Below are 17,927 nucleotides of genomic sequence, written 5' to 3'. Positions count from 1 at the left end.
ATGCCATTGCCCCTGCGGATGAAGGTAATATACTCGAGAATAGAATAGATTTGGTTGGGTAAAATGAAATTCTCATCCTGAACTCCGACGATTTGTACATCACCGTGCCCACAAAGCTACGAAAGGATAGTCACCGTCACAACTCCCTAGTTTCTTCCAATTTATCCATGCATGCAAGGCATATCAAAGTCTGCTACCAAATTGGCCAGTGGATGGATATCTAGCATCAGTGCCCCTATAACAAATTATTCAGTTGATTAATTTGTCTTTAAAGGCCCGCAGGTGCCAACCTACGTTTGGGCTTTGAGGAATCCGGCAAAGAACTTGCCGATCTCTATATAGTCAGCAGGTCTCATAACGGCAGACACATCTGGTAGTCATGATTGTTAGTTTATAAGCTGATTTGCGGTGAAGCATCACGTACATTGATCAGGGCGAACAATGATGATAGCACCTTGTGTAGGATCAATCCCAAGGAACTCGTATGCATGGCCGTGACCTTGGTTATAGCTTTCATCGTCATAGTAAATCTTGTGTAGATCTGGAAAGGGTTCAGCAATGGCCGGTGTAGTCTTGTCAGAAAAGGATACCTCTCGTTTGGTTCTTCCCAGAGAGTGGATAGAAGCACTCGGGAATCTGCTCAAGTTCAATTTCGTGGCGCTTCCCATGGCCAATTACGACAGTCTCGATCAGGCTGTCAATGTTTTGACTCTTGGGTGTGAACGTATGAATTGGCCCCTCCTCCGAGCAAAGGTAATCACCAAGCTGAAAAGAAGCAAAGTTAGACGGTGGCCAACATTGAAAGAAATAGACAGGCATACTTTGCTCAATTTCGATTGATTCTCTGAAACCCCTAGATCACCGACAAAAGCCATGATGCGCCATCGGCCATCCGATTTGAGACACTTCATGAGTTGCATGGGCTGGGAATCACAGAAGCGCACAACCTGCGCACTCGGCAGTCGCATGCCAACGACCACATTTGAGGCGAGTTTGGCCGATTCCAATGCAGATGTGATTGGCGAGACCTCATACTTTGCTGTCAAACCCGCCGTATATCTACCAGACTTGACAAAGCCCTCCTGAAATTCGGCAGGCGAGGTTGCAGCTCCGGATGAAAATATTTTGGAGAAATAGCGATCGAAGTTGATCAGATCAATGGCGACCTTTTGGCGTTCCAGGACATAAGTTTCCAGGAGGGAGGGCGTAGCAAGACCGGTGAGGATTTCACCAAGCTTCCAGCCGATGTTATAGCCATCCTGAAGACTGACATTCATCCCTTGTCCAGCTTTCGGAGAGTGGGTGTGGCAAGCATCGCCGGCCAAAAAGACTCGGTTGTCCTTGTGGAAGAAATCGGCATGACGTTGACCAATTGCATAGGCAGACCACCAAACAGTTTCGACAAACTCCACCTTGTATGGGTGGAAAATACTTTGTGCCTGAGCCTGCAGATTCTCCAGGGTCACCTCTTTCGGGTTGGTTCCCGCGGCAAGTTCAATATAGAAGCGTGTGAGGTTGTTGCTCTCACCCTCGCGGGGGATGATCAGAATGTTCCCAGCCTGAGATCTGATGGTCGATTTCTTGCGAATATCAGGGAAATCTGTTCGTGGGACCATGTCCATGACACCCCAGACGGCGTCACTGCTGTCTCCAATCATCTTGTATCCAAGAGCTTTGCGGACAACACTGTGTGCACCATCACAGCCCTACAAATGAGTTAGAGTAAAGATTGGACAGTAAATGAATAGATGCTTACCAGGGCATACTTTGCAGCAAAAGTCTCTGTCTTTCCATTCTTCTCTGCGGTGACTTTGATTGGATGGGCATCATGATCTGCAACAAGGGCGCTGTTCACTTCAACATCGGTGACATTATACCCGTAGTCGATTTGCTGATTGTTGTATTGATGCATCAGCTCAATGAGAAGCCCGTTGATTCGGGCTTGGTTCAGAATAACATGAGGCTGATGCGATAGACCTGGCTGGGTATCCGCTGTTCGGCCAGTCCGTTTGATGACGCCAGCACCATTGTCGGCCCAGAAGTTGACTTCTAGGACATGGTAAGCCTCACGAAGAAGCTCTTCGCCGATTCCAAAGCTTTCAAAGATCTCCACGGTGCGGCATTGGACGCCATCCGCCTGACCCATTTTCATAGGGCCATCGCGCCGCTCCAATACCTTGCAGCGTACGCCATAACGTGCAAGCCAAGTAGCAGCACAGAGACCGGCAGACCCGCTGCCACAAATAAGTACGTCGACTTTCTCCATGTCAAACTGTCAAGATTTGTGTGGTCAGCGTGCATATACTGGGGTCTTTTATGCGGAGTTCGGGATGAAACCCGCGAAGTTCGGAACTGATCCCGGGCTCGGAACGGACACGACCTCGGCCATTTGCCTCTTCTCTTCTTATGCTGATTTCGTGAAAGGTATTGATTCGTCCTACTCCGTACATATATGACAATACTTTCCTTCCCAAGAGGCGTATGCATCATTAAGTCTGGTCTAAATCATTATATAATGCTCCCTCGAAATACCTGAACGCCAGCGCCGGTAACTCAGCTCATCTTACAGGAAGTACTCGCTGCGGCCTGGCCGCGAGGTCGGAACATGTCGCTGATCATCGCTGACTGCGCTGAACAGTTTGAAGGTGGGCTTGAGGTCGTCTCCAATCTCACAGACCGAGGCCAAGTTACCACACCGGTAGCAGTAATTCGGCGCACTCCACACGGTCACGACATTTTGGTTGTTGAAATGATATTTGTAGCCTTCGTTGACGAGTTGGTGTGCACGTGCGATCAGCGAGAGATCGTTGACATGACAGAATTCGTCCGCAACTCGGTCTCCAAAGAGCCACCCTGAGTATCGTTAGCTGTGCTCGTATCAAGGAACCATGTTCAGCCTCACCTGCTCCTCGGGGGCTCACAGCCCATGTCTCTACGTCATCTGGATCAGACCAAACCAGATCACAGAATGCACCTTCGTGGGGAATCTCTTGTGCGCGTGCTACCACACGAACCTGGTCCAGTGTCCGAATCTCGGGACTCAGGCCACCGTGAACACACAGCACCTTGCCGTCGATGATAGCGCCCAGTGTCATGAAATCAAAGACCTGACAGCATGCCTTCCACACTGACGCACTGCCATATTTTTGGAAACATTCTTCGTAGAAACCGTAGACTTGGGTGATTTGTCGCGACTCGTGGTTGCCTCGGACCAAAGTAACTCGATCGGGATATCTAGCAAAAGTAGGTTAGTGATGTGCTCTTATTGCTACACTTCCGGGGATCGCTCACTTCGCCTTCAAACAGAGCAAAAGCGTTAAAGTCTCTAAACTGAAGTATCCACGGTCCACATAATCTCCTAGGAACACAAAATTGCGGTCCAATTGAAGGTCCGCAGAAGTATCACTGGCTGATCGACTTCGTGCGCCCGTCTCTTTCTCGTCCTTGGAGCTCACGCTAGGGCCACGGAGCTTCTTGCGGATCTTTGGGTCTGTGATGCTGGAAGGAGGTTCGATATCGGCGGATGTGATCACGGAGGGGGAGGTTTTCGGGGAGTCTAGTTCAGTGCCATCGGGCATGCCACCAGAGACACGGAACAGTTCGAGCAGATCGTAGAATTGTCCGTGAATGTCACCACAAACCGTAACCGGCGTTGAGACTGGTTGAATATTGGATTCTGCACATGTCAGTACGGTAAGATGAGGCCAAAGAACGATCTCACTTACCTTCCATCATGTATTCCTTGACAATTTCACAGAGTTGCTTCATGTGCGGTTCTGACAGGTACTTGCAGTCCTTGGCGGCCTCCAGCCACTCATCAGGGCCGGCATTGCGCTTCAGCTTAGCTGGCCCTGGCTGAGGGATCTTGCTGTCTGGCATGGTGATTGAAAGATGAGAAGGGAAGTGCGTGAGAGTTGCTCCGAAGAAGAGTGTGTTTCCCCGCAAGATGCGTATTTCACAGTTGGTCGCCGTCGTCCGCCCGACCTCCCACTTGACCAGTTGACTTCACCTGAAGTGATGTTTATTTTGTCTGACCACCTGATCAGATCACTTCTCCACGTCAGTTTCGATATCCAGGGTAATCTGGCACATGAACCAGTCGCTGAAATCAATTTGTACATGAAGCTGTGCGGTGATAATACCTGTCAACTTTCACTTGCGCAGAACAACTAGAATATGCTACAGGGAATGGAGGTAAATATGCTCAAGGGATGGTCATCAAAGACATTCCGTCATTTCCCAATATATAATCTTTTGAAGGGACAAATATATCTATAGAGAACTTATATAAATGCAATCAACCATCAATCTTGGCCAGGAACTCAGTCACAACATCAGCAAAGGCCTGGGGCTGTTCAACCATAGGCAAGTGACCAGCACGGTCGATGATCTTGAGCTCAGCACCGCCCTTCAGATCAGCGGCCATCTTCTGCATGGTCTGGGGGAGGACACCGTCGTTGGCTCCAGCAACAAACAGACCGGGCACAGTGGCAGAAGCCATGCGATCGCGGATATCGTAGGCACAGAGAGCTTGGACACTGTGGGCGAAGCCCTTCAGGCTGTTGGTGCGCACTGCCTCCTTGACAGGGGCGAGAACCTCAGGCTGGGTCTTGTAGGACTCGGGCACGAACCAGCGGCGAGTGGTGACCTCGGCCAGCTCTTCGCCGACGATGGACTCCTTGGTTTCAGGGTCCACAGAGCCCTCCTTCTCACAGATGGCGACACGGTCACCCCAGGCCTTGCGGTTGGACTCGGGAGCGGAAGAGTTAGTGTCGCAGGCGATGAAGGCTCCAACGCGCTCGGGATAGAGGAGAGAAGCGTTGAGTACGGTCACACCACCCAGGCTGACACCGATCAAACGGGCGGCTTTGGGAGGGACACGCAGGGCCTCCAGCAAGGTGGCAAGGTCAGAGGCTAGCACATCAATGTTGACGGGCTGCTCGCCGCTTGCAGAGCGGCGACCACGGGTGAGATAGCGCACGATACGGTAGCGCTGGTTCTGCTTCTGGGCGAAGAAGGCATCCACGAAGCGGTCCCAGATGCTCCAGTTGACGAGGATGGAGTTGCTCAGCACCACAACGGGTGCGTAGGGGTCGGTGCTACCCTCCAGACGGTAAGGAATCTCGACACCATCAGCGGTGGTGACGAAGGATTCGACAGCTGGGCGGGTAGACGATGGGAATGTACGAGTGCGACCATCGTTGGAGTTCCAGGGTCCAACGACATCCGGGGCAGCCAACGAGGTCAGTTCACGGGGAGCAGGGCCAAACGTATAGTACCACTCATACACACGGCGGTTCTTGGAGGTCACCACGTCGCTCATGAGGCGAGCACCCCAAGGGGTGCTCATGGCAGCCTTGTGGGCATCACCTCCGAGGCCATTGACCGGGGCATACTCGTGCAGGACAAGGTGCTCACGCGGGGCAGCAGGATCAATAGCAGCAGTAACAAAGCGGCGACTACGACGCCATCCAGGCACACGAGAGAGCATGTCAAAGTGTTCCTCCCGATACCATTGCTCCAGATCAGCTTCCTTGGTGGGGTCAGTAGCAACTCGGACAGCGACAAGAACGCTGCCCCGGGTTTCGGCATCTGTGTCGGCTTGGTCCTCCAGCGGGCGGAAGTTGGGGCTGCTGCGCTCGTCCACTAGGTCGTATAGTAGGCGACCCACGTCGATCTGTGCCATGGTCTTCTTCTCACGCTCGGTCTTGATCAGATTGGTGCGCAGCGACAAGTAAGTCTCGCGGGTCAATTCGTCCATGTCGGTGATATCGTACAGCGCCACATACTCGGGCTGCTCGCCATCGGTCGCGCGAAAACGGAAGCCATTGGTAACGAAGGGCAGACGAAGACGCAAAGGGCCATGCTCGGTGTTGTACCAGTCGTGGAACTGAGTGTCTGGCAGCGAGCCCTTGGGCTGCATGGTGACGTAGAGGAGACCGGGAGTAGGCATGATGGATGTGAGGATGTCAAGAGTCAAGAGTTCAGAGTCAAGAATCAATCAAGAAACAGAATCCAAACACCAGGACTCGTAAGATAATCCCATCAAGTCATCGTTCGGCATTGGATTTGCCTTTCCGGATGAAAGCAAAGCACAACCGAACTCGACTGCCGACATCCCCCACTACTTCTATACTCTCGCTACTCTTTACTATGGACTACGATATACTACATTTGTCCTACATTTATAAATATACAACACGCTATAATATATACTTCTATTTTGTTCATTATCATTTAATCGTACCAGATCGCGTTCATACCAAATCCTTGCTCCGGAATATCCACACGCGCCACGCGTGCGAGCTTCTCATCACGCCAGCGATACATCTCCACGAATCCTTCTTGGTCATCGCAAAGCGCCAACCACTCGTCGCTGAAGTCGCAAGGGCTGACTGCGTTGGAGTGACCACCACTGGTAGATGTGGGGTTAATGAACAGCTGACGCTCGATCTCGCCGTGTGGGCCAAGCTTGAATGCGGTGATGTAGCCGGTCACGTCGAAGTGGTTGGAGCGAGTGGTCGCAAAGAGGTATTCTCCGCTCTTGGTGCAAAAGGTGACATCGCCACGGTACTTGTTGCGCGGAGGAAGGCCTATTGAGTTAGCAAAGTCGCGAGTGGGAACGGTCATGTCACTCACCAGAGGGTAGCAGAGGGTAAGTGATGTGAGTGAACACTGGCTTGTGGGTGCGCTCATCGATCACGTAAACGGCCAAGCGGTTGCCGGCCTCCATCAGCGCATACAGGTACTTGCCACTGGGGTGCATCTCGACCCAGCGGGGATGATCACCGGGGTCGGGGGCTTCCAGGCAGTCCACGAGGGTCAATTCACCCGTCTGGGGGTCCTTGATATGCGTCCAGATCTTGTTGGCCGACAAATCGGCCGAGTAGAGGTAGGTCTCTGTCGGGTCGAACACCATGCCGTGGATACCGGTCTTGGGGTCATATTCGTAGTTCTGCACATTGGTGTCCAGAGCTCCGTCGGAATTGACAGAGAACACGTTGCCGTAACCGGCGTAGTTATAGAAGGGGTTGCCGTAGACATTGTAGGGGGGCTGGTGGGCGGCGAGGACGAAGATGGCACGGGTGTTGGTCTCGCTGCTGGGAGCGAGAGCTGCTGAAGGTCAGCGGGGGATCTGCAAGGGACTTGGAAACGTACGGTGGCCGGCGACGGGGTGCGACACTTGGTGAACAATGTCAGTGGGGCTGTTGACGGCGAAGCTGTTCCACTTCTTCATGGCAGCACCATAGATGGCCTTCTTGTCGTGCGAGAAGGTCATCCATGAGATTGGCTCGGCTTCGGGGATGTCGGTCTTTTTGACCAGCTCCAGAGTGAGGGCTTCGTCATCGAATTGCACGGTATAGATGCGACCGGGTTTCGTCCATGTGCCGACCATCAAGTGGTGCTTCATATTGGCGGCTGAGACAGAGAATGCGCGACGAGGAACAGTTGCAAATGGACGAAGCATTGAAGTTGAAAAGTAAATTATCCGCATGCGGGGAGGTCGGCATCGAGGGGCGGCAACGGGAGTGTGTTTTGCTCACTGCCGACACGTTTGACTGCCATTGTTGGTCTCGGGTTTGATTCCGTTATTTTTATGGTTTGGTCGGGTTGGTCTGGGGTTATTAAGATGGAATTAAAATGGCCATCTGCTGTCTACGAAATTCAATGGACTACACTCAGTACGAAGGATATATACCCGATAGAGAATTTACAACTTACAAGGAGAGCAATTGATATTCAGATTTTCTTGTATTCAGATTACAGTCTGTGAGCATGTCTACAGAGCGCAGTAGTATCAAACTGCAATTCTAACAGTTCACACCGTCTGGTCTACGTACAAGTTCACATAGTTCGGTCCCGGAGAAACCCTCCCCCACACCGGGTAATATCTTTCCCCCATCTACTCCCGCTCGGTTATGACATCGACAAGATGCCGTCTACGGATCTAGTAACATGCGCATATTTCGCAGTTCTATTGCGTCGCTATATAATCCTTCTTTAAGACATACACGTACATCTGTCAATCAAACCCGCAACATGCGTCTGCCCTACGCCCCCTCCACCCCGCCGGCCGATGCCTCGGCCGAAACCGTTGACACCTATGCCCGCATCGCTGAGCGCAGGAACCCTCGCCCATTGATTCCACTTGATCTGTCTCTGCTTCATAGCCCACCCGTTGCTGATGGCTGGAACAGCTTCATTGGAGCTATTCGCTCCCGCACCCTTGTCGATTCTGGTGTCATGGAGCTCGCTGTTTGCCGGGTCGCTGTGCTTAACAATGCTATCTACGAATGGAATGCCCACGCCCCGCTAGCTCTCAAGGGTGGTATTAAGCCCGCTGAATTGCAAGCTGCTCGCACATTACCTTCCACCGCCAAGGGGGACACTGCTGAGCTCGAGAAGAGCGCGCTTACTCCACAGCAACGGGCCGTTTTGCGCTATACCGACCAAATGACCCAGACCATTACTGTGGAAGATGCGGTATTTGCTGAATTGAAGACAGTCGGATATGATGACCGTGAGATTGTGGAACTTACCACTGGTATCGCTGGGTACAACTGTGTGAGTCGGTTCTTGGTTGCATTGGACGTGGGAGAAAACAATGCTCGTCAGATGAAGAGCGTGGACGAGTTGGTTGCTGCCTTGCAATAAAATCACATTTAGCGTATCAATAATGGGGGTTCTACTCAAAACACCCTACAGCCACGATAGTAGCAACTATATCATAGAACCGGAGAATTTTGTCTCAGGAGAAATCTATCCTCATTTTCTGTGACATGCAAAGCCAAGTCGATTGAGATTTTTCTCAAATAATTTCCAAAAGAAATGTCAATAGGACGGATCAATTGTGCAGGTTGGAGTACCCGACTGGCTTTCCGATAGTTTCTGGCTGGGCGGAGTCTTGGCATGCCGCCCCGCCAGAATACGCTAGTCAGCTTCCCTGACCGCCAAGCAAAATCTGGTCCTTTCATTGCGAACCCATTATCTCATGACTTTCATGATCCAGGATGATGAGGATACAAACGAAGCTCAAGGGGGCCCCAGACTACGATGACCCAGAATTTTGGGATACCCGCTTTGCGACAGGCTCTGATGTGGGTGAATGGTTGAACTCTGGTGAAGCGCTCATAGATGCAGTGCTATCAAACTTAGAAAACCGAATTGTTCCCCAGAAGGACATGATAAGGAAACCTCGTGTCTTGCACCTTGGTCCTGGTGTTTCCGAACTTGGAAATAAGCTACGAGACCGATTTATCGAGCGAAAATGGCAGGGCAATGGCATCGTGGTGGGTAATATTAAGTCCAGTGTTGCGGTACTTTACTAATTGTCTATGATAGAATGCTGACTTTTCTATCGAAGCTGTTCGTCGTGGTAAAGAGTTGGAAAGTAATAAGGAATCGGCACATGCCATGCCTTGGTTACGTGTCGATTTACGGTCCTGGAGTGATGTGTCTACTCTGTCTGACTTTGCTCCATTCGATGTGATTCTCGACAAAAGCACTAGCGATGCTGTAGCCACGTCCGAAGACCACCAATTGTCACGTCAAAATGACTTTTTGACTAGCTGCCCTGCCGTCCAAAAAATACTTTTAAAGAACGCTGCAACCACGCTGAAGCCCGTCGAGCTACTGGCCTTGCAGCTTTTCCCATTGACCCAGAAGGGCTCGAGATGGATTGCCCTCTCATACTCAACTATACGCTTCGATGGACTTCATCACTTAGCGGACCACTGGACACTTCAGGCCCGTATCCCATTAAAGGCACCTGCTGGTCCCGCTACCCCCTCGACCTATGTGCCGGAAATATTTCATTGGATGTACATTCTCGAGCGGCGTTGAGTCATTTAAGGTATTATGTGGATGTGGCCCAATTGAGCCAGATTTACATCGTGGATGCCAGAATGGTGATTTCCAACATCCTTCGAAAGGTGCCGTGATAACCTAGAATTGACTGCCTTGAAACTAGATGAATACATGCTAATACCCAGCTATTCAGATCTAACAACTGCACAACATCAAGACTAGGCGACATTACCCCGAAGTGGATCTACGCTCCCCAATTCCACGACTCCTACTACAGTTCTCCGACTGAGCAACAAGTTCGATCAAAATTTCAAATTCTCATTGTCATAGCTACAAACTTCAACTCATCAACATCACTTCGAGCTTGTTTACACCAAATCCAAGACACAGGCTCAGATGATCCCAAATGTCTTCCACGGGCGGCTCCCTTTCCTGAGGACCGGCGATTAGCATCCAAGGTAGATTGCTATAAGCTCGTTAGTCTCAGTCTTCCCGAAGGAGTCTGTAATTCAATAACTTACCGTTCGCGTACAACGCATACGAGTCTGCGTTCAAAACGGCGCGGCTGCTCGAGAGAGCAGTGGCAGCAGAATATCCGTATCCATTGTCCTCAGTTCCAGGGCTGTAGACACCTGGGGCATGGGTGAACTCATGCAAGGTTGTGGTGGCCTGATCCTGTGCATGACAGCTACTTGACAAAGCCGGCAGGTAGGAATAATAGATGTCGCAGTTGGCGATGACGTTCAGAGACGGGAGTGTATAGGCGAGGACGTTACTCTCACAGTACCCATACACATCGGTGCAATAGTATCTAGTCGAGCCCGAAGAAGTGGAAGCAGCTTCCTTGGCAACAGCCTTCAACCGAGCGGCCACGACCTGGCGAGTGGAGGTGGAGGTCGTCTTGAAGTACTCGCTGAACTTGGAAGCAGACCCCGAGAGCGCAGCAGAGGCAGCAGCATTTGCCAATGATACGGTGTTGCTCAGAGCTTTGTCCAGTGCAGACTTCCTGCTGGAGTCGCTGCAGCTTTCGCTTGTGCGTCGATCGAGAGGCTTGATAGCTTTCAAAACACGAGATGCCTTGACACCATCCACCTCGATCTTGAGATCATTTGAGCGGTAAGGCACATATCCTGTGACTGTGCCATTGGTGACGATTGGCACAAGTCCACTCGACCGCAATGTCAGTGGACCTCCAGTCGAGAGGTCACTGGTCTTCGCAATGTCAAACTCATCCTCAAAGGTCTCTCCTACCGCAAGCGAGGTAAGAGCTTCTGAGGTGAGACCCTCAAGTCTGAAACGGCGCTTGATTCCTTCAAAGGTAATCTCCGCGTCTGTTCAAAAGTTAGCATTGTGTATGAGTTCGCTCGAAATCTTTACATACCATTTTGAAAGACGTCAACCTTCTTCACAGGTGCACTATCCCGGAAAAAGTTCAGATGAACAAAAGTAACATCCTCCTTGCCAGAATTCTTCACCACAGCCTTGATGCGAGTGTCACTGACGTGAGTCAATGCAACATCAAGCACAGATGCTCCATCAGCGTCGACTGGTAAGCTGTGCACGTATTGGGCAAGACCCAGGAGAGCAGTGGACAGTGTAGCGAAACGCATTGTAGGTAGCAATGGCTGATTGGTGAATATAAAATCTGATGACTTGCGATTGCCTTTCGATGCTTGGATAACTTCATCACGAGGGGGGACTATGCTGATACTTATACCTATATGGCATTGATAACAACACAGAATGCCTGCCGCATATCTCAATAATTGCGATTGACCATTGCAATAGCGGAAGGCCGAAGGTAGTATTCCATAGCATTGAACAGCCGTGATCACTCGTGGCTAATCCTGAACAGGATGCAGAAGCCACGAGGAAGGCTTCTGACTGGCCCTAGATTCTTCAAGATAGCTATCGCTCTGCAGATGCGATATACACTGTCTTCTTGGCCCGGCGGAATCCCGTATCTTCAATAGGCCTTGCAAAGCAACCTGTATATCGAGATTGAGGGGAAGTAAACGCAACGCCGTCGGCTGTGCTGGCATTTGGCATGTTTGAGGAAAAAGGTAAAAAGATAAGACCGTTACTTGTTTAGTCCGGGTGTGAATGTACAGAACCCTCCTTTCGTTGCCATACAAATTAGGTATTTGAGGCCTACAGGACTATCTTCTAAGTGCCAAAATACTTTACTATGCCCACCGGAGGACAAAATAGAGACATGAGTAGTCAATATAGATCCCTGTTGCGCCAAAAAAGCAAAAACAAACATATTTACTTCGCAGAATACCGCAAAATAATCCTCAGCTAGCTATGTTCACTGTATGATACTTCTCCTCTTCGTGATATCGTGCCAAGCCATCGACCCTGCATTCATCGCCGGACTCCGGTGCCAAGATACAACCCAAGACGGCGCCGTAGTCTTGATTATAGATAGAATGCTTAGTCTCAGCCATTAGAAAGCTCGGTCGCATGACTGTTTAGAGCAAACAGAGGCTTGGCTTTACAGTATGTCGAGCAACCCCACACATTATGACTCGGAGGCCAAGCCTTGGAGAGACGGGAGCGAGACGGAGCCCGTGAAGATGAGGCAGAGATCACCATGAGGAGAAGACTTGGCGTGGTATTTATATTTGATTGGTTATATAAAATTCTGCAAGGATAGATGAGCGGCTACTTTCCATTAATGTGGAACATGCTCACCCTGTGTACAATAGTTTTGTTTCACCTTTCGTTCTTTCTTCGAATAAAATCTTCACCTTGCATCTTCTTTACCATAACTGCGAGGAATCAACAGTCCGACCACTTCCCTCTCCGCGATAGAGTGACACCACGTCATGGACTCATGCTTGAGTTTGCAGGTCACATTGGCATCTCAGGCCCCAATGATAGGAGCCAAGGAACCGCCCACTATCCATATCACAGCATCAGTTCACAATGCGGCGGACTTCCCAGTTACCTTTCTCAAATGGGCTACCCCGTTAGACCCGCAAGCCGGCGTCCTAGGCATCTTTGAAATTTGGGACACAAAAACACATCAGACAATACCGGCTCCTGTCATCAAAGTATCACGCAAGCTTCCTGCCTCTAGAGATGATCTGGTGGAATTACTGCCACGTCAAACCTTGCAAACCACAATCAACTTGCCAACGATGAACCTTGACAAGGACAATGAATATGCTATCCGTGCCCGAGGTGTTTGGCATGCTGTATGGCCTACTGAATTAGTGAATATCACTGCATCACAATTAGAGGATACTCAGGGGGCAAGTCGTGGGGAGTTTCTTTCAAATGACTCGCATGTGAGGATCGAGTAATGGGTGTCTTTGGGTTAGCTCTCAAAAAAACCGAGAGTCGCATTGAGAAGTGTTCAAGTTGGCAAATCCTGTTCGTTGGTATATGGTTAAGAATCGGCTTTTGTCCTTGATCTGGCTCTTTTGCACAGGAGCTACGTGACTTCTCTCGTCACTGTTCCTTTCGGTCACACAGACTGTATAACCCCAGAGAAGTGATGCTACGTTTCTTGATAGACAGGTAACATCATGTTTTTGGTTTGAAGTAGCCTGGCTCTTCTGCTGTATGCAAACTTATTTTGGGGAACTGGATGTCTTGCGAAGTTTGTTCCTTGCATGCAAAGACAGCTGATCCTACATTTAGTTGCCAATTTACGTTCAAATCCTGCAAATTTGAAGTGAAATAACAAAATATCAATGCAAAAAATGATGCCAGGATGGTATCTGAAGTTCTCAAACAGGGTGGAATTGCAATAATTCCGGCCAACGTCGGCTACGGAATTGTCGCGATCGACCCTGAGGCTTTGAACCGGTTTTTTTTTTTCAAAGCAACGTCAACCATGCAAGCGACACGCAATGACGGGCAGTCACGCTTTTCATTGTGACATCCATGCACTTCCGCCAATCCCGAGCAGCATGGTCAAGCTCGTGGGCGTAGATTTAGATGTCCCCATTGGAGTCATCGCCCCTTACCGATCAAATCATCCCATTATAAGAAAGATCCCACCCAAGACGTTAGAACAGTGTGTTGCTAAGGGAACAATCGCAATGTTGTTCAATGGTGGTGCATTGCAGGAAGAATTATCCCGACTGGCTCCAATAGAGGAACTCCCTCCGATAGGTTCTTCGGCAAACATCACGGAGAAGGGAACAAAGTCTGAAATCGAGAACATTGAACCTCAGGTTTTGAAGCGGGCGGACAGTATTATTGACTACCGAAAGCAAAAGTTCCACCACCCTCGACTTTCATCAACCATGATTGGTCTCAAAATTTGCACAATTTTGAGATACGGTGCTTGTTATTATGTGCTACACGATGCGCTACGGCGATTTTATGGATCAAAATACCCGATGATCCTGGAAAGCCAGTCTTGTTCTCCGGTCATAGGGTCGAGAAGACAGATACTGTCAACTAACCCGGGGCTATCAGGTCAAAGGCTCACCACATGGATGGCCTCCAGGAATATCTCTTCGGACGCTCTTATGTTACGAACATCTTCTCATATGATTGGACCAGCTATTTTACTGTAAATTGAAAAAGCAACCTTAGACTCCCGCTGAAAGTCTCACCACTTATTCATTGATTTCTTTTTTTAGAAAATGTAATTTTGGCATGGTGTTAGATTAAAATGGCGTCACCTTGGTTTGATCCAGTAAGCATGGGCTCATCCACTATGTACGCAGTGATATTAGCGGTACCTCCAGTTGGCTTTATGATAAACCAAACACATAGCGTTGGCCTTTGAACTTTTTAGATGTGTTAGAACACATGTCCGAAAATTCTCAAACAGAACAGGTGTGGATCTTTGCATAAATTATTAGGGGGACCTTGAGCTCACTATTAAGAAACAAGAACAAGCCTCGTTGGCCAGAGAGGGGCCTACCATGCATAGTTAATGTAATTTTAATAAGTATACATAGTCTACGGTCAAGCTCAATGGTATACATGTTATACTAATATTAGGTCACGGCGGCCGACTTCAGTGAAAATCGCTTTTCATTTTTCTAGCAAAACTCTTCATCATTCCAATACTCTCCACCATGACACTCGAACACGATATATTCAGCCACCACGGCAATCTCAATTCAACCCGAGAAACCTAGCTAGCGTTCGTTCATTTGAGGAATCTAGACATAGCTGACAGTGACACTGTTGCCAGACACGGAAGCCGATGTCAGAACCGAGTTGCCCTGCTTGATATCGAGAATGCTAGCACCAGAAGGACCAACGGTACTTCCACCGGTTGTGGCTTCGGCATTTGTAAATTTAACAGTACCAAAATTGGCAAATGGCACCAAAGAGCTGTTGCTCTCAAAGTCTTCCACAATCCACTCAGCATTGTACTCGCAGAGATCACCGTCAACGCCACCGTTGAAGGTGTGGGTGACAGACTTTCCAGTGGACACATTTTCGACGGTGGCAGTACCAGTAGTCTTGGAGGAGGCATCGACAGTGATTTTAATCACATTTCCAGCCGAGATTGAGATGCCAGAAAAGTCATAGGCATAATCAGGATACCATTCGTACCACGCATCGTACGACACGCTACTGCCTTGGATGCAAAAGTCAATTCCAGTCTGCAGAATGGCCGTGGAGCAGGTATCGCCATCAATTCCGACCCACGCAGAGGCACAGTACTGGCTCCTCGAGGAGGCACCAGTGGGAAGCTTGGGTGTTGGAACTGTGAATTCCGCAGTCACAGAGTTATACCCCGTACCAATCAAAACAGCGCCGGCCCAGTTGGTGCTATACTCTGCCTTGGATGTCTCATTCAAGTGCAGCACCTCAGATGTACCGGGCTTGTAGGGTGGGTGACTGGAGCGACCTGAAGCTCTGGCAACTCGGCGACTTTCCTGGCGTGCCTGACGTTCCGAGGTGAGGGGGGCTGCAACCACAGAGGTTGCGAGCAGGGCAGTACCGACAAATGCTGAGAACTTCATGGTGATGATTATGTTCAACTTGAATGGACCGAGCAAGATGCGAGGCAAGATGCGGCAATGAAGAAGGAATTGATAACTGACTCTGATGAATTGATGAATATGTGAGCAGACAACGTCCTTTATATGCTTCCCCTCCACTCTTCTGCGACATGGATATCACTTTCTTTGAAGCCAATAGGATAAAGTCCATTCACGCAATATTGAATCTCATCTAACACACCAGGATACCGGAATTCCGGAGTTTCTTGCCGATGCAACATCGCCATTGCGAGAAAAGTAAGAAACACAGACTCGGATGATCCGTCACCGTCGGAGACCGAGAGTTCACTTTAAGAACAATAGCATGATATAGGCCAATTTATGCACGGATAAGCCATTTCTGCAAAGCTTGATCCCAAAGAGCAAGGTCTACATAGGGTCTTGGAAGAGCTTAGCGTTTAGTCGTGCAACACATTATTTAAAGTCCCCTGAGACAAACTCCCACTAACATAGAGCATTTTCTTAGATGTTACTTACACTAGACGCAGCTAAAAAGAAAATATTCTATGTAATAAACTGGTTAAATGAGTTCACAGTCACTTGAGCGCAAAGAAACTGGTCTTCATCAGCTGAGTTTGGACCAAGAATATCTATGGCCGTGGTGAAATATACTGGTGTAAATGAATTTTAGCGTTTCTTTGGTCAAGAAAGCTTTTGGTGTAATAAAGCTAACAGATGCCTAATATCCGTGGGGATTTAGCATGGTAAGACCAGAGCCCGGTAGTGCATCTGGCAACATTGAAACTTGCGCAATATCGGATTCCCGACGGACCCTAACCGAGTGATAAGGTCGTGATACTTGTTCAATGAGGTGAAGAGGTACTACTGTATAGTGATCAATGCATAATGTGACCATTGGATCGAACAAGCCACAAAAGTTTCAATCTGGAAGCGATCTACAGCTGCAAAAGGGGCATTGAATGAATGCCGATAAGCCACGCACGCTCGATGTGACTGTGGCTTGCAGGTCAGTGCATCCTAGCCAACTGCAGCCCAAATAATCACGGATCTTCCAGTGATAAGCTTACCAAGCATTTGACAAGCAATTACATTGAACAGCAAGAAGTGAGTAAAGACACGAGACCTCCAATGTTATTGTCTCATTGAAAATTTATGCTCTACACGCGAAGAATAACCAATAGAAAACAATATCATCAAGAAATCATTGGCCAAAGCCATGCGTTTTTCAAAATGCAAAAGAACTCAATATCCCCCGCCACGGGCGCGTGAAGAGGATTTCGGAGAAGCTAATTCGCACTAACTCACTTCGAGAATCATCTCCGATTTGAAATGGACCCAAGCGGGTGCATGCCGGCTTCTTCAGTCAGTAGCAAATCACGTCTCTGGCTCGATATTCGGGTGGGCCTGGCGCGTTGAACAGACAGGGATATCGATACCCCAACGTTGATATCGTCTACTGAACCAGATATCAGCAATAATGAAGGCCAATCCTTACCCAAATTTTCTTCAAAGGGCATCCCCGTTTGAAAATGACTCGGTGTATTTCTGGGGAGTTCGAAGCGCTGGAGAAACCACATAATAAAGACTCAATTGAAGAATTGTATGTGTTGGGCGAAATGGCATTCTTGCGCAACCCGTATTTTAAGCTCTCCACTACCATCATTGTGATACTGACTAGAAAGTGGTATCAACCATCCCGAGTATTTATGTATATATCTGGTTAGACTTGCCCAAACAAGACCACCGTCTAAATCTCAGATACGGCAATTGTAAATTTCCCTGCATCAGCGCTATCAATTCAATTTTTAGATAAAGCGATTCACATAACGAAACCAAAATGTACTCGGAAACCATAGCAAGGAGACCTGTAGAGATGGAAGAAAGTACTTATAAGTCGAGATGCCGACTACTATTACGTTGAGATTCGTACAGGATGACGTTTGGTGGTACAGCCTTGTGATCAAACTCGGTGAAAACTCATATCTGGCAGAGCCGGATTGCGAGAACGTCTTGGCTTCTCTGACTGGCGCTTCTTATTATTGGTAAGCTGATAGTGTCTTATTTGCCTCTCTTTAGAATCATGCTTTCCGAATTGCAACTCGATCAATGTGTTATTCAAGACGTAAGGAGACATGGTGGGTCGAAACCTAATAATTTGATCGCAAAATATCT

The 17,927-nt window shown here is 49.0% G+C and overlaps 9 protein-coding genes across 9 annotated transcripts; 4 read left to right on the top strand and 5 right to left on the bottom strand.

Moving 5' to 3' along the window:
• Nucleotides 1-183: 183 nt before the first annotated feature.
• N7508_007568 (uncharacterized protein) lies at nucleotides 184-3,879 on the bottom strand (the record flags this gene model as incomplete). The annotated part of the gene is made up of 10 exons (XM_058465632.1): nucleotides 184-235; nucleotides 295-370; nucleotides 425-541; nucleotides 591-765; nucleotides 822-1,706; nucleotides 1,757-2,234; nucleotides 2,568-2,853; nucleotides 2,903-3,234; nucleotides 3,292-3,676; nucleotides 3,726-3,879. The coding sequence occupies 10 exons, from the start codon at nucleotides 3,877-3,879 to the stop codon at nucleotides 184-186; spliced, it is 2,940 nt and encodes a 979-aa protein (XP_058316960.1).
• Nucleotides 3,880-4,297: 418 nt separating this feature from the next.
• On the bottom strand, nucleotides 4,298-5,953 carry N7508_007567 (putative alpha/beta hydrolase; the record flags this gene model as incomplete). The annotated part of the gene is made up of 1 exon (XM_058465631.1): nucleotides 4,298-5,953. The coding sequence occupies one exon, from the start codon at nucleotides 5,951-5,953 to the stop codon at nucleotides 4,298-4,300; it is 1,656 nt and encodes a 551-aa protein (XP_058316959.1).
• Nucleotides 5,954-6,237: 284 nt separating this feature from the next.
• Nucleotides 6,238-7,411, bottom strand: N7508_007566 (lactonase family protein; the record flags this gene model as incomplete). Its single annotated transcript, XM_058465630.1, has 3 exons — nucleotides 6,238-6,593; nucleotides 6,640-7,113; nucleotides 7,159-7,411. 3 exons carry the CDS (start codon nucleotides 7,409-7,411, stop codon nucleotides 6,238-6,240), a joined length of 1,083 nt encoding a protein of 360 aa, XP_058316958.1.
• Nucleotides 7,412-8,040: 629 nt separating this feature from the next.
• On the top strand, nucleotides 8,041-8,655 carry N7508_007565 (carboxymuconolactone decarboxylase family protein; the record flags this gene model as incomplete). Its single annotated transcript, XM_058465629.1, has 1 exon — nucleotides 8,041-8,655. The coding sequence occupies one exon, from the start codon at nucleotides 8,041-8,043 to the stop codon at nucleotides 8,653-8,655; it is 615 nt and encodes a 204-aa protein (XP_058316957.1).
• Nucleotides 8,656-9,011: 356 nt separating this feature from the next.
• On the top strand, nucleotides 9,012-9,843 carry N7508_007564 (uncharacterized protein; the record flags this gene model as incomplete). Its single annotated transcript, XM_058465628.1, has 2 exons — nucleotides 9,012-9,290; nucleotides 9,343-9,843. 2 exons carry the CDS (start codon nucleotides 9,012-9,014, stop codon nucleotides 9,841-9,843), a joined length of 780 nt encoding a protein of 259 aa, XP_058316956.1.
• A 410-nt stretch (nucleotides 9,844-10,253) lies between these two features.
• On the bottom strand, nucleotides 10,254-11,417 carry mep20 (uncharacterized protein; the record flags this gene model as incomplete). The annotated part of the gene is made up of 3 exons (XM_058465627.1): nucleotides 10,254-10,273; nucleotides 10,329-11,138; nucleotides 11,189-11,417. 3 exons carry the CDS (start codon nucleotides 11,415-11,417, stop codon nucleotides 10,254-10,256), a joined length of 1,059 nt encoding a protein of 352 aa, XP_058316955.1.
• Nucleotides 11,418-12,638: 1,221 nt separating this feature from the next.
• N7508_007562 (uncharacterized protein) lies at nucleotides 12,639-13,118 on the top strand (the record flags this gene model as incomplete). The annotated part of the gene is made up of 1 exon (XM_058465626.1): nucleotides 12,639-13,118. The coding sequence occupies one exon, from the start codon at nucleotides 12,639-12,641 to the stop codon at nucleotides 13,116-13,118; it is 480 nt and encodes a 159-aa protein (XP_058316954.1).
• Nucleotides 13,119-13,730: 612 nt separating this feature from the next.
• Nucleotides 13,731-14,230, top strand: N7508_007561 (uncharacterized protein; the record flags this gene model as incomplete). The annotated part of the gene is made up of 2 exons (XM_058465625.1): nucleotides 13,731-14,182; nucleotides 14,203-14,230. The coding sequence occupies 2 exons, from the start codon at nucleotides 13,731-13,733 to the stop codon at nucleotides 14,228-14,230; spliced, it is 480 nt and encodes a 159-aa protein (XP_058316953.1).
• Nucleotides 14,231-14,942: 712 nt separating this feature from the next.
• Nucleotides 14,943-15,755, bottom strand: N7508_007560 (A4/G1 family peptidase; the record flags this gene model as incomplete). The annotated part of the gene is made up of 1 exon (XM_058465624.1): nucleotides 14,943-15,755. One exon carries the CDS (start codon nucleotides 15,753-15,755, stop codon nucleotides 14,943-14,945), a length of 813 nt encoding a protein of 270 aa, XP_058316952.1.
• Nucleotides 15,756-17,927: the final 2,172 nt, after the last annotated feature.

Source organism: Penicillium antarcticum (genome assembly GCF_028974205.1).
Source record: "Penicillium antarcticum strain IBT 31339 chromosome Unknown utg000008l_segment0_segment0, whole genome shotgun sequence".
NCBI classification, from domain to species: Eukaryota; Fungi; Ascomycota; class Eurotiomycetes; order Eurotiales; family Aspergillaceae; genus Penicillium; species Penicillium antarcticum.
This window is presented reverse-complemented; position numbering and strand designations above follow the sequence as displayed.